The 24,215-nt window shown below is 33.9% G+C and overlaps 1 protein-coding gene across 4 annotated transcripts in view; it reads left to right on the forward strand.

The window, feature by feature from the left end:
* Nucleotides 1-23,899, forward strand: part of LRCH1 (leucine rich repeats and calponin homology domain containing 1) — a 231,477-nt gene extending 207,578 nt beyond the window's left edge. For 2 of the 4 annotated variants that reach the window (XM_031961917.1, XM_031961919.1), the window contains 2 exons: nucleotides 313-390; nucleotides 8,100-8,360. In XM_031961917.1, the coding sequence (XP_031817777.1) occupies nucleotides 313-390; nucleotides 8,100-8,306 (285 nt within the window). In that variant the 3' untranslated portion in view covers nucleotides 8,307-8,360. Of the gene's footprint in view, nucleotides 1-312; nucleotides 391-8,099; nucleotides 8,361-21,485 lie in introns of those variants that run through there. The other 2 variants (XM_031961918.1, XM_031961920.1) reach the window with 1 other exon arrangement.
* Nucleotides 23,900-24,215: the final 316 nt, after the last annotated feature.

Consider the following 24,215-nt stretch of genomic DNA (forward strand, 5'->3'; position numbering starts at 1 on the left):
ATTGAGTCTTTTTTTTTTTTTTTCATAAGAGCAGCATTGAACCTGAAATGTAGCACTGAAACAAAATAGGGCATTTAAAACTTGCCAGATACAACTGAAGATAATCTATTTGGAATTCTTCCTCGTTTTCATGTCATGTATAATCCTCAAACCAGTTTTGAGTAACTCAGTTTAGTGAAGAATTTCCCACAACTCTCTTGATAATTAAACCATGGGTTTTGATGGGGAATAGCTTAACTGGCAAAAATTAAATTTGTCCTACATTAGGACAAACTGTTTCCTTTTTAATAATCATTATTTCTATATTTACAGCCCAAACTTAGTATGGCGAAATGCAGAAGAAATGTGGAAAATTTTTTGGAAGCATGCCGGAAATTAGGAGTTCCAGAGGTAATTCTTAACTTGGTCCAAAAGACCAACATTTTGCTTAATGTGTATATTTTTCACAATTGAATAGATGGTATTTACAAAAGCATACTCCTTATATCTTAAGCTTTCTAGAGGAATAACATTGAGTTTGTAGGATAAAACTATATGAGGAAGTGCCATTAAAATGTCTTATGGGGAATATTACTCATTTTAGAATAAAAGTGAAGAAAATTGTTCTTGTGAGTTTTTAAGAGAAAATGTCGACTTCCAAACTTGGAAAAAATACTTTAAATGAGTCTGTGGTCTAACTTCATGAGCAAAAATTGAGATGTCATTAAGTCCCATGAAATTAGCTACAATTGGTCCACATAGGTTAAGGGTGAGCAAAGAGTGACTGAATGTATTCTCCGATGGTATCTCTGTTCTACTTCTCCTCTCCCTGTTATTTACCATTTCCCCTTCCCTTCCTACCTTCAACTCGCAGATAGTTTTTGTTGTGTTGCTTTTCAGAGATACATTGGAAAGAGTTTAATACTGGACAGCACAAAGTGTTTCTACAAATGAACTACATCACCTAGAACCCTGTGGCTTTTATCAGCCCTTTCTCCCCCAGAAGCACAGACTTTAAAGATCTGGCACACAGTTTAATTTTTGAGCATCTGCACACAAATGTAATTGTGTCCAGTGATGGGAGTCTGTTGTTGCATTTGTTCATTTTAACAGCTATGTCTTATCATTTGAAAAACTGAAAAGGGCTAGCAAAACAGCCCAAGAAGACTCTTGAATTTTTAAGGAGAAGCTTGCCACTTCTTTGTAGTAGGCTGTAATCTTTACATTGTGGTGAAGATGTTGGCTTCCCTTGATCTAAATGTTTTTTGGTATATTTATATGGGTGTATATGTACACATGTGTATGATTATTGCATATATACTCATAGTTTTTGAATATATAGGAATATATACATATTTATTAAGATGATTCTGTTATGGGTTTGCAAGGTTTCCCATAAGAGAATTAAAGCTGCTTGAAAACCTTATTTGGATGTCATATCCTCTTGCCTGTGCTTAAAAGCTCTGCTGATCAGTGATCTAAGCTGCTGTGATTTTGCTGCATTCGTTATTTGTTCAGCATACCCCAATGCAAACTGAAATGGAAATAAATATCTGTAATTAGTTCTTGTGGGTGAGGAGAAGTAAGAAAAACACAATCCAAATCCACAAAACGTCACAGTGGATTTGCTAACACTTCTGACAACTCATACAGTGAAAACTGAGCCCTCTCTTTTTTCAGGGTATTGTGAGTTTTTAAAAGTGGGGACCCTCATCAGTTTCCCTACTTTGTTTTGCTCAGTAAGGGCCAGGTGTTTAGCCCAATTTGTTTTTTTAAGTTCTAAGCAGATTGCAAGGATTGATTTTATGTTTATTTGTAATATCCTAAAGAAAAATGATTACATTTCTCAGAAATCAACAGATTAAGTCATTGCCTCTGTTTTGATACATTAAAGCACTTGTTGGTTAAGTAACATTGGTCTTTATTTAATGAGCATGAAAAGGTTTGCAGAGGAAACCAGTATATTCTCCATGGAATTCCTGAACTTCAAGTAATTCCTGAACTTACAAAGTTGCTTCATATCTCAGGCTTTGTGTCCTAGGGAATGGATGAGCAGAAACATGTTTTATGCAAAAGATTTTATGTCTAGATGACCTTAAGCAAATTATTTAACTTCCCAAGGCCTTAGTTTTCTCTCCTGCAAATTGAGGACATTGGACAAGATGGTTTATAAATAAATGCCTTTCCAGTTCTAAATTGGTAATCCTCCGTGATAGACAACTAGAAACTTCAGATAATCTTTCTCCTTGTGATCCTTGTAGCCTATTAGGAAAAGACAGTGCCATCTGGAGAGAGTACATACCATCATAGCTTTTGTAACATTTATTATAAAGGTACTCTTGATACAAGTTTAATATATACAAGAATTATGAGTACTCCAAACATGTAAAAAGGCAGATATCATTCTTCTACATACCATAAATTGTCTTCAATTGTATCAGAACTGCACTTTTTTTCTTTTATCAATATGAATTTTTTATTTCTGTAGGGAACCAGAACTAAACCTCATACACCTATTTTCCCAGCTCTGTTCTTTAATGTGCATTTATATGCATGCATACCAGAACTCCTGTATTTTGTAATAAATGATTATAATTGACATTGTGAATAATCTTTTTAAACAGTGAAAAGGTTCAGTGTTCTCGGATATTAAAAACTGTTTGTTCCATTCACCTCTATTAAAAAAAAACCTTGATAGGAGACCATAAGCCAAAGTTATGATTAGAACCATACAGATCTAATTTCTCAGAAAGAGTTGATCTGTTCATTAAATTAGATGCAGGAATTTATTTTTGCAATTGCTGTTGTAAACATACTTAAAAATTAAACTCAGCTACATGTGACCTTTTGGCACATTTTTTGTTTTTAAGTCTCTATGTTTTTAATATGTGAGGTAGGCTATTTAATATGTGAGTGGAGGGAGAACCAGCCTCAGATAGAGGAAGACCTGGCTTTAAGTCGCACCTCTAAAACTTACTGACTGTGTGATACTTGGCAAGTCTCTTTACATCTCAGTGTCCCCAAATAATACTGTAGGACCATAAGTTCTAGGACTGCTTTGGTAAAGAGTCCATCCCATTGAGAATTTCCAAATCCCTGTGCAGCCCTGTCCAGACTAGCAGCAAAAACAAAACAAAACAAAACAAAAAACTTGCTATAAGCTCTTTCTCTCTTAGTTCTCAGCAACATGGCTATGGCTATTTTGGGGTAGAGAGAATGAAGATTATTTATGTGATAAATTTCAGCAACTGGAACTACTCACTACTCAAGTGGCTAGAATGTTCAGTGGAGAAATGTTTCTGCTCTGGTAATGGCAAAACAGCAAATGGGATCATTGAAAAGATAGTAGTCTAGTGTGTATAATGCTACTTAAAGGCATTTTTAACAGACTTTTTAAAATGATACTGAGGAGAGTACTCCTGCCCTTGATTTATAGTTTATACATTTATCATGGTTGCTTTAAACTAAAAGTTCAAATCTACACTGATTTAAGAAGCATAATTCATTCTCAAATCATTAGAATATGTGGAAAAGATATTAAAGATCTAAATCTAAAAGATCTAAATATTGTTTATGAATAGAATTTTTGTATTCCACTTTCATTTTGCCTAAAGGATGGGGCAAATAAACCTGGGGTATTATATGAAGTTAGTGCTAATATTCCAGAATGTAATATGGTAGGGCACAAGATGGGACATTAAGGAAGCCATGGGGAAATAGGAAAAAAAAATGAGTTCAGGTTATAGTTATTAGATGTGTATAGCTTTAGTGTATAGGTAACTTCAGAGTCACTTCATGCTATAGGTCATATTCTCTTCCACCTTAAAATTTCCATGACCTTTACTTTTGGATTTTCCCCCCCAATTTGATGACTTTCTCTAAATGACAATTTTGTTGTTGTTCATTTGTTTCAATCATGTCTTACTCTTCGTGACTACATTTGAGATTTTCTTGGCAGAGATACTGGAGTGGTTTGCCACTTCCTTCTCTAGTTAATTTTGCAGATGAGGAAACTGAAGCAAGACAGGGGATACTGGCCTGCCCAGAGTCACACAGCTAGCACTTTTTTTGTAAATGTTTGAGGGCAGAATTGAAGTTGGGTCTTCCAATGCCCAGGGTTGGTGTTCTATCCATTCAGCCACCTAGCTGTCCAATCTGTGACTGCTTTCACCTTTTACTTAAAAAAGATTAGACATTCCATGCCTCTGGCTTCTCTTTGTAGAGAGAGATCAGGTTTTTATTTAGTTCTTTGGGATTCATTAAAACATTGTTCCTCTTGGTGGTGAAGCTTTAACTTCCATTTATATAAAGTCTGCAAAAAAACAAAACAAAAAAAAAAAACTGGATAAAATTGGGTCCTAAAGGATGATTTCTTTTTCATGAGTGCATGAATGGACCATTCCTAAAGATCCAAGGCTGCAATCTGGCTTCTTGTATCATAAAATGATGCCCTTCTCAGTGACCAATGTCATTTTTTCAATGATACAGTTTTTACAGAATAACAAAGCTACACCATAAAACAATGTCATAAAATATTACTGTAATGTCAGTAGAGCAGGAAAATCATTATTATTGATTGAGGCTTACTGTGTTTCTATGAACCTGAATGTCTACATAACATTTTTCCCTAACATCATGTTTTTGTTGGAACAATAACAAAGCTTAGGTTAAGGTTTGCCTTTTAAGCTATTCTTAAGAAAGAAAAAAAACAGAATTGTGAAAATCAATTTCTTTATCCAGGTAGAAAGCTTTTCCCCCATACTGTGGAGAAATTAGGGAACAGGGATTCTATTCAGGTTCTTGAAAAGAGTGGCAGAAATTGTTGGAAAATATTAGCATTTACCACTCATCAGAGATCCACATAATCTCATCATGCTTGTGTCTTTCTCTATAAAATGACAGAGATAATAGCATCATAAGGATGTTACTTGAGAGACTACTCTTCCTAAGAAAATCATTTACTGTAATTTACATATGATTCAAAATCATATCTCTATTCATGCTAAAGTGAAAGCATTTATTTTGTAAATGGAGTTACCTTCATTACCCAGACTAGATTAATTTGGGAGCTGATACTGAGTGATTATACCAACACTGTAGTCCAGAAAATTTTCCCACCATATCAAAATAAGTTTCTCATTTCACAAATTGCTGATTCATAGAACACATATAGTATCTTTAGAAAACGAAAAAAAAATTTTTTTTTGTAATGTACAGAAGAAATACTCCTCTTGCACAATAGGTGTCCTTATTTAGATGGACAGGTTTGGTGTAGAGATAGTTTTAATCAATGATCCATCAGTCTTTATCTGTACAAAATATTTTAGAGACACTATGTTCTATAGACTAGAAATGACACTTATAAATAAAATGGCATGACTTAATTCATCATAATTAGTTATCAACTTAAATTTTTGGATAATTTCTGAAAAAAAATTTCCTGTTAAACTTTAAATGTTCCGAGTCTCTGAATGTTACCATTATGTGATGTTTTTTAAATAAAGAAATTACTTGAAAATACATAATCTTTCATTTAAGTTTTTATGTCTGGTAGACACAGTCAACTCTTAGAACTCTTATTATAAACTCCTTTTTCTCTGAAAAATACCACTAAGAATTTGGTATTAACCAGGGTGCTGATTCTAATTTGTCCCACTAGTGCTCTTTCTGTGAATCCTCTTGGGTCTTTTACAAATGACATTAAAAATCAAACAATTCTAAAATTATAATCCCATCCCACTATTTATATACTGGCTCTAGGACAATCATTTATCTCTCAGAGGTGGTGGTTTTGTTTTGAATAACATGGAAATTATCCTGTCTCCTTCTCTTATTTCTTCCTGAAAATCTGACAGGTTTACTATAACTTTATAGTTATTAATAACATGTTTAAAATGTTATTTTTCCTTTTTTAACTTTTCCTTTATTTTTGGTATTTTTATTCAGTTTTATTTTTTAGAAGGAAGAAAATATAACTTTTAAACTGCTTTCATTAAATTGCTACTGAAAAAAGTACAAAGATCAGGAAATCCCAAGTTCCCACAGCAACTTAACTCTACTGTGCTTCATCCATTTATTATACTATCTCGATCATAGTCTTCAGCCATCTAACAGGTGTACTTTAAAAGTCAATAAGCATGTGAGTTCAGTTGCTCACTTTTTATGTGAGCATATTTCTGCTTATTCACATGTTATCTCTAATATTACTGATTTAGCTTCTTGTCCTTTAGCTATTTTTTTGTTTCCCTTACATTAAAATAGAAATAACAATATGCTCATTTGATCCATAACAGTAGTTATCTGGGGGTGGGAGATTTTTATAGTTACAAATATACAATTCTTGAAATTGTTCAGTGAATGGATAGAGTGGCGCCCAATGTGGTGTGCATTTTGAATAAGGAACCTGCTGTTTAATTTGCAGTTACCTTATCAGAAATATCCTCTACATATTGAATTGCTTTGTGAAAAACTTGAGTTTTCTTTCAGAGCCGCTAGAGGGCATGCAAAAATCATTTTCCTTAACCTATTTCACTAGGAGAAGCTTTCTTCTGTTTACCAGTTAAGTAAGTGATTGTCTTTATTATTCAGCTAACACACATATTAAGTTACATTTCAGTTTGCAGAAGCTGACTTTTCTCTTTGCTCATGTCCACGTTTTTCTCAGGTTTCACTTGCTACAGCCAACATTGCAATAGAAAATGCTTTGGGCACGCTTATATTCCTTAATTTATGTCTCCTTCTCCTAATCCCCATCATCAGATTTCTCCTTATCCTCCTCCCTTCTATGAAATTAAATCTATAAGCAGCTGCTTTCCTTCACTGAAGGTGTTAATCTATTTCATAGAATTAATTTTGTGTCCATTGAGAAAAAATAATGGTTGTCTTCCTTCTATATCCTAATCAAACCAGTTTTTGGTTATACTGCTTAAAATCTTTTATTAACGTATATTTTCCATTTACAAAATCTTGGAGAGCTATTCAGCACAATTGTGCTTTGTTTTTAATTAAGCTTTCTGTGATTTGCATCTGTCTGCCAATAAAGCTTTTTTTTTTTTTTTTTTTTAAGAGCTTTATAACAAAATATTTTCTAAAATTCATGGATCATGAATTTTGAAGGTTTTGTCTCATTTGAAAATTCCTCATTGAAAGACTCATTTCTACTTTCTCATTGACCTTTAATTCAGTTGTAATCATTAAAACTCTGAACTTTGCTTCCATTTGAGTTAGGAAGATAATGTATTAGAAAGTTTTGATTGTTTTTTTTTTTCTTTCATGGTAGATAAAATATAGACAGGTAAAATATAGATAACAGACAAGCTTATTTTATTTTGTTTCTGAAAAATAAGGAGAAATAAATATGGTGGATTCAAGTCTAGCCTCTGACACATAGTAGCTCTGGGACGCTAGGCAAATCATTTATGTACTATGTGCCCCAAGAAGGACTCTGAGAGGCCTACATTTTTTCATGGAGACTTCCCTATATTTGTAAAATCTTTTTTTTTTCAGATTAAAGGGAAAAAATATTAGGGTTATTTTTCCTTTTTGGTCTTGAGTAAAAGATGTCTTTAGAACTCATTTTCCCTAATAGTCCTTAAAATTTTTGACTAACCAAGATGAGAGAGAGTTATTTCACCCTTCAAATAGGAATATTTTTTATTTTTCAAAGATGAGTGAGGTTGAATTTAGGTGAAATAAAGGAATTCAAACTTAAAACTTTACATTTATTCATTTATTAAAAAGGTTGAGCTGAAAATTTCTCCAAGTACCAGTTAGCACCTAAAACCACTACCAGCTGGTCAAAATGCTCTGTATCAGATATGGAGTATCTGGTATTGGTTTTGTTAATAACCATTCAGCTAAACTTTTGGTACAATAAGAATATGTATAGAAAACAACTTTGCTCTTTTAGATTGCATAAAATAAATTCTAGCATGGTGCTTCTCTCTCATGACTAAGTCTTTAAAGCGAAAGAAAAATTTTTGCCTATCACATGAGGACAAGGGTTATTATTCCAAGCCATATAGCAACCAAGAATACTGCATTTCTCTTCTGTTGTTACCTCTTTGTATTTTTAATTTTATTCACTCTCTTTCTGTTCTACTGGCTGCCCTTCGGGATAGGCTGACCTCTGCTCTCCGTATGACATCCTGCACTTGGATTTTCGTCACATTCGAAAGACTGTTGATACTCTGCTGGCACATGGGGAGAAACCCCCACAATCAACTTCTGCCCTTCGCTCGAGGGACCTTATAGGCCTTTGTCTTGTCCACGTATTCTTTGTAGTGTTGATGTATATTACTTATCGCTGGAATGCTCTATCAGCATAATCTGTTCTCTAGCATGTACATTCAAACATTCTGCTTTATCTAACTTTTTACAGGTATTTTTCACTTCTTCCTTTGCCTTGCAAATTTCTACTCCTGTCATCTCTTCAATAGTCTCAGAAGTTTGAGCTAAGAATTTTTCATATTAAGTTTTCAGGTTATAACTTCTAAATCAAAAATGATATTTAAGACCTCTCCCTCATACACACCCTTGTTTCCGTCATGTTTAGGTTACTGAGTCCATGCACTATCAGCAACATTGCTGTCACAAGTTTTTCCTGATTTATTAAAGTGCCTGAAACTGTACTTGGGTGGGGGGTTGGGGGGGGGGAGGATTATACTTTAAAAAAAAAAAAGGAAGAAAAGAATGGAGCTGTGGTGATTTTTTACATGAATATTTTTTTTTTTTCCTTTGGGTGGGCCAGTACTGAACAAGGACCATAGTACAGGGTTAAGGATATAAGTGTTATTTTTGGTGCTGTTATCATTCACAGATGCAAAATTAAGGTCTCGGTCCAAAATGATCTTAAAATTATTCAAGAATAAAGACTATAGAATAACCTATTTTTAAAAGCCCACTCTGGAATTCTTCTATCTGTGAGAATTCATCTGGATTCTTCTCACTTTTCCACATTGGAGCCAATGTGTAGTGTTATTGCCAATGTACCAACTCTGGACATGTTGTATTGTCATGGTGGTCAAGGAAAGAACCCCAAGTAGAATAGCTTTGGGGAAATAGAATTAGTCTTTAAAATACTAAATGGTGGAATTTGCTGGCACAAGAACTTTTTGTACATTTCCATCCTTCTCTTATTATTAAGCCTGTCCTAAGACTCTTGACAACATTTATTACTAAGCCATTGCAGGAAGGGGAGGTAGCAGAGAAGTGGGACCACATTATTTCTAAGAAACATTTTATACACACTTAATTGATGGTTTTGCATTTGAGTACTTCATTTAAGAATTAGATTAGAAAAGGTGGATCTTAAATTCTGGAGACCTAGAATATGATCCAGTTGAAACATTTATAGTCTTTAGGTTTTCAGCATAATTCCAAGATATAATAAAACTAATAGAAGAAGGACTTCTCAATATTGGAGTGCTCCTTAAGCCTGTGAATTCTAATAAATATTCACTGACAATTTATTTTAATACTTAACTAGATATATAGGATATTGACTCAAGTACATTGCCCATGGAGCAATTAGCCAAAAGGATTAAAGAAAAAAATTTGAACTATATCCAAATTTTAAGAATGTTTTTCTTTCTGATGAGAGAATACATACTATATAAAAACAAGGAAATTGAATCCTATTTATCTAAATTCCATTTCTATTATGTGGCTTGTAGCATTTATTTTATGTTAATACCAGAGTTATAATTTATTTCCCAAATTTAAAAAATATGACAGTTGTTTTTTATTAACATGAACTCTTCAGCTTACCAGATGGATAATCAGTCTTTAGGTAGAATTTCTAGGAAGACACATTTTCCCGCTGAATATTCCTATGAATCCTGGCAGCCAAGTATGGACCTGATAAAATTCAAAAGAAAGATAATACACAGCTTTCTTGCCACCCAATCTGATCGAACCCAAATTATATTGCATAGGAAAATGGCTAGTTTTCTAATAGAAAAAAAAAACTACTATTACTGAGTCTTCTTATCTTATTAACAAGGTTTTCTATTCTCTTGTGAAAACTAGATATTGATTGAAAAAACACAGGATTTTTAAAAAATCATCCAGCCTTGTTTTATACTGGAAGAGCATAATCAATCAGCATGCCAAATTGTGTTGCCTTGTAATCCAATTCTGTACAGCATCTAGCACAGAATCATTAACCTTCAGGTGCTTAATAAATGCTTTTTTGAATGATATTTCAGAGGTTTTATTGGTATATCAGTAGCTTTACAAAAATGTAACCAGAATAACTTTCAGTGGTTTTAATAATTTGTTATTCTAAAGTCACATAGTGCCTCATCCACCACCCCCATGAGAGAAGGTATGTTAGTGCTGCTCTCTGAAATTTTGATGGGATAGTGTTTTGTTTTGTTTTTTTCAGAAGCAATATGGTATGTTATAGAGGAAGCTTAACATTTTACCTTTAGGTGAGAAAATGAAATGAACTCCATTATCTACTGCTATTAAAAATTCTAAAACTTTTCTTTTTCCTCTCCACCTCTCAGCTATCTCTCATGAGAGATATCTCTCAACTCTAGGACTACCATTTAAATACTTTGAATGGTACATGTATAAGGCATACTGTCCAACTGAGTGTGAAAACATTTTAGAGATGCTTTATTTTTTTTATTTTATTGTTATGAAAGAGGGACAATTTTCCAGCTTCTCCTCTTAATCTTCCTTTTTTTTTTCTTCTCATAACACCAGAGCCTAAGACACAATAAGCTCTTCCCTTGCCTATTTCATCAGCTTTGTTTATATGACATTTGCTGAGAAAGCCCCTTTCTAATGACACTGTTTATAAGTATGTAATTATGATCCACTCATAGTCAGTCCCTTGCAAATATTAAGCACCAAAGGTTACAAAAACATTTTTGCCTGGGAACATGGCCTAAGGGCTCATTCCTTTCCATTATTTGATTCAGGTAAGACAACATAGCACAAATGATAAGGACATAGTTGGATAAGTAAAATAATTTTGATATATATTTTCTATTTGATTATAAGTAGAGAATGGAACTTCAGAAATTTCACATTGGATTATGTTTCCAGAATGCTTCTAGAAACTGAGATAACTCATGGCAAAGGGTAGGTTCTCATAAGAAAGATGAGAATACGTGTGGAATTCCAAGACCATAGAAAGTCATGGTGTAATAAGTGACCAAGTCCCCTAAAGTGAACTAAAATCAAGATGTTACTTTTGAAAATTGGACTGCGGATTGTAAAACTAGTCTCTTTGGTTCTATTTTACTTATTACTTTTAAAGTACCAAGGCAGTAAGTCTTTATGTATATTTCACTATTTCCTTTTTTCATGGAAGTTAGAAAGTTCCCAGTGTTAAATCTTGTTTGGGCACTGGGGTTTTATCACTTAGATTTTCATAAATGGTTTAATTTGCTTCAACATTTAGTCATTAAGTATTTTTTTCTCCTAACTTTATTGTACATTTACATATATATATATATATATATATATGTAGGTATTTAATAAATATTTATTGATTAATCAGATTTTTTATTCAGATGCATCATTTTAGTGTCTGGGTTGAATCAAATTATTAGGATATTTTATCTTAGGAATGAAATTTTTAAGGCTTATAAGCTAGGTTAAAGTGATTTATTTATATCATCAGAGAGAATACTTTGATAAGTTTGCATGGGCTATATATAGTTTTATTTGTTACCTTTCTTTCTATCTCTGTCAGCAGTTGCCTTCTGAACTCTCCAGACACCTCATATAGAAGTGCCAGAGGGTGATTTTTATTAATCTTATTTGAACAGACATTGGGAATAATGTGTATTATTTGAAAATCTTAATGAAGTATGCATTTTCACACACATATTCTATGTATCAGGAGAAGCTGGTGCTATTTCTGCCACAGTACTTAGTGGTTTTATATGATCTATATGATAACCCATAGTCATAGTTTCCTTGTTTTTTGGGTGATGATTGTTATTTGGCTTGGGTAGCAGCTTCTGCTCCCACCTCTTGCCTCCTAGCTTCAGCTACTCCCATTGGGCCAATCCATTTCCTATTGCTATAGACTTGTGAGTTCTTTCCACTACTGTAGCTTCTCAGACACCAGGGATCATCCTTGCTTTGTCTTTGTAGCATCTCTTCTGTTTGTCTTATTTTTAGTAGATTGTCTTCATCAAACCATCCCTTGTATCTCTACTAGCAGCAAAGATTGCCTAAGAAATTGGACAAAATCATTCTTTCCTTCTCTCTATGAAAGAAAGACTTCTCTTCCTCTCTTTCTTCCCTCAACCCTGGAATCGGAAGACTGGGTCCAAATTCTGGCTCTGACACTTCCTAACTGTGTAATAATTAACAGTTCATTAAGCACTATAAAACCCCAGTTCTACATTTGTGACATGGAGTTAATAATATTTGTTAGTAATTTCTTTGCATGTTTGTTGTAAAGACAGTGATTTGTAACCTTAAATCTTTTTTTTTGCTTGTAGATTGTTGTAATTTCTAAAGATTATCAAATTCTGATATGTTGCTGAAAATCTACAATATTTATTGTGAAAGATGTGCACCTCTCATCCTATTCTTATAAAATCTAATTCCATTTTTCAAGGAAAGTAAAAAAAATCATTGGTTAATGTCTTTGAAAATTTAGCCATGATTAATAATGTGTCATCCTTCTGTAGCCCATTAATACTTACAAAGAACTTCCTAACCATTCCTACAAGGTAGCTTATAAATAAAAGTATTATTCTCACTTCATAGGTGAAAAAACTGGAATTCAAGTAATGTGATTTATTGATAGTCACACAGCTAGTAAATACTGAAGCCAGATCCCCATACTAATATTTTATACATCTATCCACTACAGCCACACTCCCTTGTAGAATAATAATAAGATGGTTTGGACTTGGGCTTTCCATTGACAGCATAGCTGGGGGTCTGTTTTGGTTTTGATTTTTGATTTTATGTTCTGTGTGTGTTTCTGTCTATAGATAGTACTATTATTTAGCTGTCCAGATTATGACTGCATGGCCTTTTCTTCTGATTAATTTTTTAATATTTATCAATTGGCCAACAATTTTTTTAGTTTAACTGACTGTTGAGTATCTAGCCGTGTTTTAATGTTCCTATCCTACTGTATTAGCTTTCCAACCTAAGATTTCTTCTTTGGCTTTTATAAAATCTCTTTACATTTAATGGTTTTGCCTACTGATTTACCTGCTTTCTTCCTCTTGTTTTTCTGTCTTCAAAATTTTGAGTAGCAAATTAAGAATCTACATTTTCCCCAGACAGTATCTCAAATAGGTTCTACTTTTATACTGGAGCCTATGCTGCCCTTAAGGCTTTTCTTCTAATCAAAATGTCCTTTTTAACTTGGCAAGCAGACAAAAGGAGACTGAAAGCTCAGCAAATTACTAACTCCCAGTTTCGATCGGAATAAAGGAGAGCTGAATGTTCTGATCCTCCAGCTAGCTGTGTTTCAGCCCTTTTTCTTGCTTGTTCTCTTTTTCTTGCCTTACCCTGCATGAGAAGTACTAAGTTGTTAGCTCTTTATTACCTTTCCATTCTTGGAATGAGACTGGACAGGTTCTATTAGTTGGCTGGCTGCTATATATTTCTTTACTCTGAACCAGAAGTTATTAGGCCCAAATTTAAATTGTTTAAAAAGTTTCTAGATGCAAAAATTATTTTTCAATCAGTTGCAAATCTCACTCACTATTTCCTTCTCACAAAGGAATGCAACCATTTATAAATAAGTAACAGCTCACATTTGTATGAGGACTTTATACTTTACAAAACACTTTTAATTCAGCATGCAATTTTGCCCTGGAAATTAGAATCAACTAGAATGGACAAGGTTTTTGCTGTATATATTTTCTCTAATGGACTTAACTGTTGAGTTGTGTTCACATTTTCCCACTGAACTGTTATAATCTTGTCTAGTCAGCCATGGTCAATCTGGGGGCAGACAAAAGTAATTTGTCATATTATGTCATGGTCATTTATTTTCTTTATTGTCTCAAGATGAGATTGGGTTTCCAAAGTACAATTTCTATTTTTTTCTTAAATAAATAATAATTTACATTGGCCTATTTTGAATATGAACTCTGTAAGTAGAACAAACTTTCTCTATACAACAAATAATTGGATTTTTAAACATTTTGATAACTAAAAATTCAAGGGGGTCTGTTTGGTAAACTGGGAAGCTTTGGCAACAGTTATAATTCCCTGAATGGAACTGTAAGAAATACATTTTTGGAGTCCAATTCCCTGATCTGGTCCTCTTGAAGATATTTCTTAGAACCAAAGTAGAGGGACTTTAATCCCATCGTGTCAGTTGTCTGCATAGCTACTGAGAAATCCTTAGTGGAGCCTCAGAAAGTTATTGGATTTCCATTCTAATGCCCAAATACACTTTCTTTGAATTCCTCTGTTCTTTCTCCTGGTCAAGTGAATGCTCACCAGTTAATATCCTCTTCAGTCAGTCCCCTGAATTATGTTGCTATAGGCTTTAGAGTCATGGATTTTTCATTTTTCCTTTTTAAAAAATAATTTCCTTGTTTACACTAGAATAATTCTGCCTGAATAAGTTGATTTAATCACTTTTTGGAAAACATTGAGGTTTGCTGTGATTTTCAGATATTGGGTAGGTAACGTAGTAAATTAGTGTTTTATCTCTTACCTAATTATATTGATTTCTTATCTAAGTGTGTGCCTGACAGGCACAGAATTAATGCCTAATGACTGGACTCTTCATAGTTTGGAAACAAGATATTCCATGAAGCATTATGTGTGTATTCTTTCTGTCTCCAATGTCACAGATAATATGATAAATGATTAAAGTAATGGTGAGGGATAGTTCCTTTCTCAATGTACACATGTCTCTGCTTGCATTTCTATTGGATTACATAAAATTCTTACATCTAGGACTTGATCTAGGCATTTAAAGTCCTTACAACACCCCAAAGAATGGAAGTATTTTAAGTGCTGTTAGATGAGCAATATGAAGTCTCAGAAGAAATGTTTGCCCATATCTTTAAAAGTCCTCATTCCTCAGACTTGGCCAGACTCTTAGCAGGATTCAAAGGGCCTCATGAGTAGTAGGTAATACATCAGTGACTGTCATCTGACAATCGTCAATACAGACCTCATAATTAATGGGAAGTAAGGATTTTATTTAGATTTTATTGTAGCCCTAAGTTGTTTCACATATCAGTAGTGAGAAGTATGCTGGATTTAGAGACAGAAGACCTGAATTAAATTCATTGGCTAGTCCTAAGCACCTATAGGAACATGGATAAGTACCTTACCTGCTTAACTATATCCCTTTTTCCTATTTATAAATTGAAAGGGTTTGACTCTCAGCTCTAAATCCAATCATAATTTCAATCAATAGTAATTGTCGAACACTTACCTTGTCAAGTAGCATAAAATTATAAATACAAGTTTGTCATGGTTTTTCCCTCTCTCTTACTCAAATACTTCCCAGATTTAAAACAAAATATTCTATAGTGACAATATCTTTTTAATGAAAGAACAGAAAATAAACTTTTTGAAACTTCTAGAATTTTTATGGCTTCTATATTCTCAGTCAAGGTGTTTGTTTAAAGAAATGTTCTTTTCTATTTTTTAAAATTATATTTTCAGGGAGTTATTCTTATCATAGAAAAATGTGAAGTTTATTTACAACATAGATTTGGAATAAGTTCTGTAGAAGTAATATGGGCCAGTGGGAAAGAGGTCTGGATTCAGAATCACTCCTTGGTCCTGCTACCTTGGTAAAACCTTAAATTCTTTGAGACTTAGTTAATTAAGATAGAGATAAAATCATAGCTGAATATTGATGATAATGCATGTTATGGGATTTTAAAATTATGCAGTTGATAATGTATCAGTCAGTCATTCAGAAAACATTTATTAAGCCCCTATTATAAGCCAAAACATTATATAAAGCGCTGGGAACACAAAAAGAGACAAGCGACAACTCTTGGCTTCAAGAATCCCACAATCTAATGAAAGACAAGAAGCAAATATATACAAACAAGCTACATACAGAATAAACAGAAAACATCTATTTTTAAATAGAAATATTGTTGATCATGCATTCTTTGTAATTCAAGAACTCTGGTTATTTGGTCTAGGCTTTCTCTGCATAGAATTTTCTCCACTACACTGTGCTGCAGAAGCTTTCCATTTAACACGAAGCTAATGCCAACTCTAAGTGAAATTTCTTTAGGTATTTCTCCAGTTTAAAATTGAATACTTATGATCATTAGGCCTAGGCCTAGGAGGGGGAAAAAATGGACTTTGAACCCTATTATGCATGTTTTGACCATTTCAATTTAGCAGATGTTTATATATAAAGTACCAGGCACTGAGCTAAGAATCAGGGATACAAGCATAAAAACAGCCTTTCTCCTCAAAGATCCTATGTCCCATATGAGTGGAAAGAAATAAAGATAAGGTTTATTTATTTATTTATTTATTTATTTTTAAAGATAAGGTAATGTGAGGAGAGAGGGAATATAGCAACTGGGACCCCTCTCCCTCTTTGTGTTTTGCATCATTCCACTCCAGTTTCTCCTTCTGTTCCTTTGCAGTTCCATCCCACATGTATGCTGACAAGTCTTACTTTAAAAGCTCTGCAGAAAAACTGCAGAGAATAGAACTCTACTCCTACTATAATAGAATAGAACTCTAAGGTTTTCCTAACTGATTTTCCCTTACCTACTATATATTTATCTTCTGGCTTCTTTTTATAATTGTGTCTCAAACATTTACTCAAGGTCACACAACTAACTGTGAAGTATCAAGAGCCAAGATTCAATGTGTATGAAACTATGTGTATGAAACTATAATAAGATAAGGTAGAGGGAGGGAATAGGGCAGAGAGTTATTTTCATCACAAAAACATTCATTGTTCCACAAAAAAGGATTGAGGATAAGGTTGTTTTAATTTCTAAGCATTCATAGTATGCTTAAAATACTTATTGGTTGAACCAGAAAATAGATTTGCTTGTGATATTGTCTGAGTTCTTGTTTAGAACTGCCAGATATAATATATCTGCACATGTTATTTACCTGTTACTTTGTGTCTAAAGTTAGCTTAAATAGTTATTTTTCTTGTACCTATATGCATTGTGAGTTACTTATTGAAGGAATTTTCCTGATTAGTGTTTCTCAATTTGGTTTTTTTCATGTAGTGGTATTGCGCTTTTTAAAAATTTCTCTTTCCTCATCTATAAAATAGGAATAATTATTGTTCCTGTTAAAACAAAAAATTGATTTATACTGATACTCATGACAACAGCAATTTAGTATTCCTGTTTTGTGACATATATATTTCTTAAGGTGCTTCTTTCACGAGATGTTCCTAACAATCCTATAAAAAGTTGTCATCTCTTCTTGCTGCCAAGGAAACTGCAGTTCATCATGATTAAGCAGGTCCTCCAGTGTCCCAGAAAGCCCTTAAAACTCCTAAGTGTAGAATAGAACTCTAAGGTTTTCCTAACTGATTTTCCCTTACCTACTATATATTTATCTTCTGGCTTCTTTTTATAATTGTGTCTCAAGCATTTACTCAAGGTCACACAACTAACTGTGAAGTATCAGAGCCAAGATTCAAGCCCAGTCTCTCCTGATCATAAATCCAACATCCTTCCCACTATATTCCATTGCCTCTGACCAGAACCCAGGTTGCATCTGAAGTATTCATTCCATCATTACACTACTACTAGCAGGTCCACAGAGCTACTTGCTCCTTTAGGTGTTTTGGCTGTCAAATATGAACAGACAAATAGATCTTACTCTGAGATTGCCCATTTGGAGTGAGACAAAGCAGTCCTGAAAGAAGGTTAGGGCAGTTTCGAGATATTTGATGCCCTTGCCTCAGGCTAAGATGGGAGCCTGTTCTTCCCAAGTCCCTCTGTGGTCCAGACATTGTGCCCTTCATCATAGCCAGTCAAGGACCAAGGAAGCATCCTTCTTTTGCATTCTGGCACTCAGTCCAGGACAGTCTCCCGAGTTAGCCTTTCTCAGCTCCTGTTTCACCTGTAGCTTTCATTGCCATATTATTCATTGCCCCTGGATCCAACTCTGAAGGTAAAGTTTAACTGGCTAGCTATTGTTCCAAGACAAAAGTACGAATTTCCTAACTTTCCCCTTTTGGGAAAGATAAAGAAGGAAAAGCTGAGATTAATGGTTCACAGCCTGAGGCCCAGGGAGAGATAATTCTATATGTGATTTGCTGTTGTTAGTTTAATCCTCTTCATATTTGATGACAGTGTTGACAGTACTAAGCTGGTTGGGGTCCTGGCTTTATGAAGTCAGCAGCTTCAGTGGTGACATAAAGTATGAACACATGAAAGTGACAGACTTAAAGAATAATACCCATGAATTTTTCTGCTCAATTAATTTCCTGATTGTGATACTTGGCAAAATGAATAGGATATTCTTTGTGGAATTTGGTAAACTTCTTACCTTCTAGTTCATTTCATAATTCTGGCAAGACTTAAAATTCAGATATATACCCCCCCCCCCAAAATAGGCTGTTAGCTTTCCTTTTCATATGATAACAGGTTATTTCAGAAGAGATAGCATGTAAAATATACCCGTTGATATGAATATTTTTATTAAAGCTTTTTTATTTACAAAATATATGCAGGGTAATTTTTTTTAACATTGACCCTTGCAAAATCTTGTGTTCCAGATTTCCCCTCCTTCCCCCCCATCCTCTCCCTAGATGGCAGGTAATACAATACATCTTAAATATGTTAAAATATATGTTAAATCCAATATGTGTGTATATTAATACAATTATCTTGCTGCACAAGAAAAATCGGATCAAGAAGAAGAAAAAATACAAGCAAACAACAATAGAAAGAGTGAAAATGTTATGTTGTGGTCCACACTCAGTTCCCACAGTCCTCTCTCTGGGTGTAAATGGCTCTCCTCATCATAAGATCACTGGAACTGATGTAAATCGTCTCATTGTTGGAAAGAGCCATATCCATCAGAATTGATCATCGTATAATCTTATTGTTGTGTACAATGATCTCCTAGTTCTGTTCATTGATATCAATTTTTTTTAAGTTAATGCCTGAGATTGATGTTGTTTAACCACTTTCAGGGCCTATAGCACAATTCTGTAAAGATACAATTTACAGCAAATTGGGTTAGAATAGGCTGAATCCCATAAGGCCAAAACAAATAGATGTGATTGCAAAATAAGAGATAGTATTGTTAGTATTCAACATAATCTCTTTAAAGGATAGAGAACCCTTGGTCTGTGGTGACTTAAGATAGAAAGATTGACCTGATACTCATTTCAAATCCTGTAATTCTGATTTTCTGAAGAAGATCAAGTTGTTCTAAATGAACATTGTTTACTATAAAGCCTCTTGTAAACTCTGGTGACAATTCTATGTATTCTATTCAATGTAATCATAGACTTGGAGAGGAACAGAAGAAACAAGCATGCATTAATTGCCCACTGTGCACCAGGCACTGAGCTAAATGCTTTACAAATGTTATCTCATTTCATTTAAGGGCCTTTGCCTTAGAAATAAGGAGAATATTTTGTTAGATTGAAGAAGTCCTGCTGAAACTGTGTTTCCTAATAAGAAAATGTGGTCAGAGAGGAGTTTGTTTTACACATTGTAGGATCACTTCTGTATGTCAATTTAAAATCATGAGAAGCTTTTCACTTTGCATTTTTCTTTCAGCATTGTAAGAACCACACACATATATACACAAAAAATCATTCTCTTCAGTGACTAGATCATAGAAAATATAAGGGCAGGGAGTAACCCTGCTTTCCACACTCCAGGACTTCCAGTCCAGAATTCCTGAATTCATTTTCTATCTTACTAGCAATAGAGAGGAATATTCTTGAGGATGAGTATGCTAAATGCTTAGAAAATCAAGTGTGGAGTCTAGTTTTTCCCCCTCGGGTTTACTTCCTCTTTTATTGTACAGTCACAAAATTAACACACAAGAAAAAAGAAAAGAAAAAATCTACTTTGACCAGAGACATTGAATAAATTCAAGAAATGGAAATAGCTATTTACAGTTTAAAACATGGCATCATTGAATCCAGATCCTACTATTTAAATTAGTTCCCAATTCAGTCCTTTTTTATTCACTAGCCAGTATAGAATTGTAGAAGGAGTAAAAATGATCTAGTTCAGATTCTGACTCTCACTCATTTTTCTGGAAGTCATTTTTCTGGGCCTGAAGGGTTTGGACTAGGATTGAGAAATCTTAGTATAATTAGAAGGGACCTGAGAGACCATTTACCCTAATTCTCTTCATTTTGTGCAGTAGATAAGAATATTTATTTCCCTACAAGTATACAGGCATAAGAAATATGAACAGTTCCTCTTACTCCAGATCCAGTATTCTTTTCTCTCTGTCATGCTATCTTTGATCTTGGAGGGACCTTCTAAATCTAAATTTTGTTTTTTATGGTCTTAAACCACAGCTAAGCATTATGCTCTGCTTTTGAATAGTGTTCTAAGAAATCAAGGCCCACTCTTTACTAATTAATTAACCCACATCTAGAATATTACACAAATTTCTATCACATTTTGAAACTGATTTTGGATAATTCAAAATAAAAATTAATTTCTAAGAAATAGACTTGCCTAATACTGGAATGGGCTATCTCACAAAGTCAGAGTTATAGGACTAGGATTGAGAGCTGAAAGAAGCATTAGAGATCATCTAAGCCAACTTCCATATTTCATAGATGAAAAAAGTAAGAATAAGTTTCCCACTAATTCTGTTACCAGATGGGGAAGTTAGTTGATTTAATTGTTTAAGGATCAGATTATAAAGGTGATATATGTTTTTGTGAATTAGATTAAGTGCCTTCCCAGCTTTCTTGAGCTCCTAAGAAAATCCAAAATTCCATTTAAAGAAACCAGAAGGTAATGTGTAGATCAATGGAAATGTCTTGGGGCAAAGAAAAAGGGAGATTTTGAAGTTAGAATTATGTTTACAAATAACCTTGCAAGTAAGGAAGTAAAATTGACTAGCTTTCCCAAGTTTTCACAAAGATCACTGCCTGCTCTCAAGAGGTCACAGTCAGTGCTGTAAATGAATCAGCACACCTTTCTGTTTGACCGGATTACTTGAGTTACTTGAACTGGTAAGTGACTGTTTGTAAAGCTTTTCTTTGAGAAAATAAGTTACCTTTTTAATATTTGCAGTCTAAAGTAGGTTGTATCCAATTTAGCCTTTTCAAATAAACATTTTCTAAGCTTATATGAGCTTAAGTAAATCCAGTTAAAGACGATTTTCAGGACTACTCTCAAAACTGAGTATTTGGGGCAAAATAAACAAATGTTCTGGAAGATGTAGAGAAAGGGCATATTTCTATACTGGGGTTATATAAATATGATTATTTCTAATTTTTTCAGTAGTGGGTTTTAACTTTTTATATGCAGAAAGATATGATTAGTAGAATCAGGTCACCAAATGATTTATTTTCTTTATCTTTTATTTTATTTTATTTTATTTTTTAGGAAAAACTTTGTCTACCACATCACATCCTTGAGGAAAAAGGCCTGGTCAAAGTGAGCATAACAGTTCAAGCGTTACTAGATGTCACTGTAACGAAGGCTTTGTTCACATGAAATCACCACCATCTCTCCTTTAAATCTACACAACTTCACCAGAGATCAAGAACTCTGCTCTTGAATTCACTTCCTCCCTTCACTCCTCCAAATTCCCAATCCAGAAGCGCATTGAAAATATTTCCACTGGGAGAGAAAAATTCTTCCTTTCCCATCTGAAAATCCAGCCTAGATACTTGATGTGGTGTGGCCAAGAACTAGCAACTATTAAGAAATGAGCACTTCCAATATATGGAACTTTCTTCCTCCCTTCCATATTCACCTGCTGCCTTTACCAAAGCACCGAGGACAGCTGTTTTTGCAGCCAAATGCATTCATTTTTATTAGTACCAAACTCATACATTTGGGGGGAGGGAGTTAGGGTTTTCACCATCAAATTTTTTCAGGATGTTGCTTCAGACCCATTGCCTTTTAAAAACTATTTAGAACATACAAAATATTTATATAAATATTATTTATTAGTAAGTTGTTATTCATCCTTTGGATGCAAAATGTAAATTAGGAAACTGTATTTTATTACTGCTTTTTTGTGGTTAAACACTTTATTTTAATATTATAAATATTTAGTTATTTTCTATCCTATTTGGTGTGCAGTAGTTTTAGACTTTAGTAATCATGTTTTCTAGTGTATATGATTTTTTAAAAACTCAACAAAAATAGGTGCTTCAATGACAGCTGTTTTCTTGGGGAGGCATTGTTCATATTTTGGTTTGTGGAACATCAGCCTAATTTATATTTCTGCATTCCATTCAATTTCTTACATTCCAGCAGTCCTGTTGTCCCCCATGCTAATGAATTGACATAAATCAAGAGAGCACCCACATTTATTTGTAAATAGCTGTGATGATACAAGGAAAGATTAAACTTGAAGACAAAATGTGAACAACTATTTTTTGGATTGATACTTATTTTTACTATGCACAAGACATTAAACTTTTAACACAACAAGTAGGAGTTAGCAACATGAGTCTTGAAATATAATTTTGCACTGTAACCTGGGTAACTTAAAAGACTTCAGCACTAGAGGCAGAGACTGAGAAAACAGCACAAGAAAATGAAGATAAAAAAAGTTTACTCTTTAACCAAAAAGGTCTTTAGTGGGCCCAGCATAAAAGGAAAAACATTGAGTTGTCAAAGTTCATTTAAGGTCCATTGCACCTGGATTCAGTAGAGTGATACTTTTTACAACTGCCAATTTTTTTTTTTAAAGGAGATATTTCTTAGATGTAAAAAGTTTATTTTATTCTATTTTAGTGGGTGGGCAGGGGCAGGGATGAGGGAAAAAGGGAATTTTTAGAGTTTCAAGGCAATTCTTAAAAGAATGCAAGATTTCTTTTCTTTGTCCTGAAACCCTAGAAATGAATCTTGAGTCCTCAGGCCAACCACGTGAAGATGCTGCATGTAGTCCAAAAGGCGTCTGGTAGAGGTAGCGGAGCAAGAAAGCTTAGGATCATAGAGTCATAGATGGAGAACTGGAAAGGACCTCACAAGGGCTTTAGTCCAACCCCTTAATTTTATAGGTGAGGAAAAACAGGCCCAGGGAGCTAAGCAAGTGTAGGTTTATAAAGCAGCAGGGTGAAGGAATGATTATAGAGGGCACTGGAAAAGAAAGGGAAATACACGGAGGCAAAGAGTGTTTGAAAGAACCAGCTGTTTCAGTCACACTACAACCTATTTTAGGCAGTTTATGCTTGTTCACTCTGATGCTGCATTTACAGAGACCAATATTCCGATATTCTTTCAAAGTCTTGATTATATGTGAATGAATGCCAGCCACATGTCCCAAACTGCAAAGAGCAATTGTCATCACGTTCATCAGCAGGCGATGCAGCACCTGGTGAGGAAGCTAACGGCGATCGATTGGGAGGACAGTGTGCATTAAACGTTCATTAACTTTAACCAAAGCAGAAGCTTGTGTTCTAAGGAAGAGGCATTGGCTGAAGAGTAATTTGGATTGGCGGCGAGCATATTGTTTCCTATGTAATGTACTGTGCACTTTAACGCTAAATTAAAATGTATTTTAATATTTCCCAGGGCTGCACAAATATTTACCTGTTGTGTCAAACAGCACAAAAGGTATAAAGAAGAAAGATTTTGAATAGAGTATATACAATTTAAGAAACATTCAAAGATTGCTTATATGAATAGGAATATTGATTGCTGCATCTCAAAGGGCAAGAATGCAGGGTCCTGAAGTATTTTTTTACATGTATATATGGCAACATGAAGCTTTGTAATCATTGTTTTGAGAGATCTTGGTTTTTTCAAAATTAAAATATTTCTTTTGATATTGATTTTCAGTACTTCCTTGAAATTGACTGTATAATACCAATGGCTTTCATTTATTTTATCATTTGCCTTTTTTTTTTTTAAAGTGCAGTCCTTGTCTGGCCTTATTAGGTGTTTTCAAGAACATTTGCATATCCTGTCTGTGGTAAAATGTGCATGGCTAATAGTACCACAAACATAAAATATAGAATGCAAATAACATTATCATTTAACAGTCATTTGTCCAAGCCATCTTGTTTACTACCCACAAATTGACAAAAATCACAATTAAAAGGAAAACAGGATTTTAGGGATGACTTATTCCCTCTAACTCATAGATTCTAAGGGTGA

This window comes from Sarcophilus harrisii, chromosome 3 (assembly GCF_902635505.1).
Source record: "Sarcophilus harrisii chromosome 3, mSarHar1.11, whole genome shotgun sequence".
NCBI classification, from domain to species: domain Eukaryota; kingdom Metazoa; phylum Chordata; class Mammalia; order Dasyuromorphia; family Dasyuridae; genus Sarcophilus; species Sarcophilus harrisii.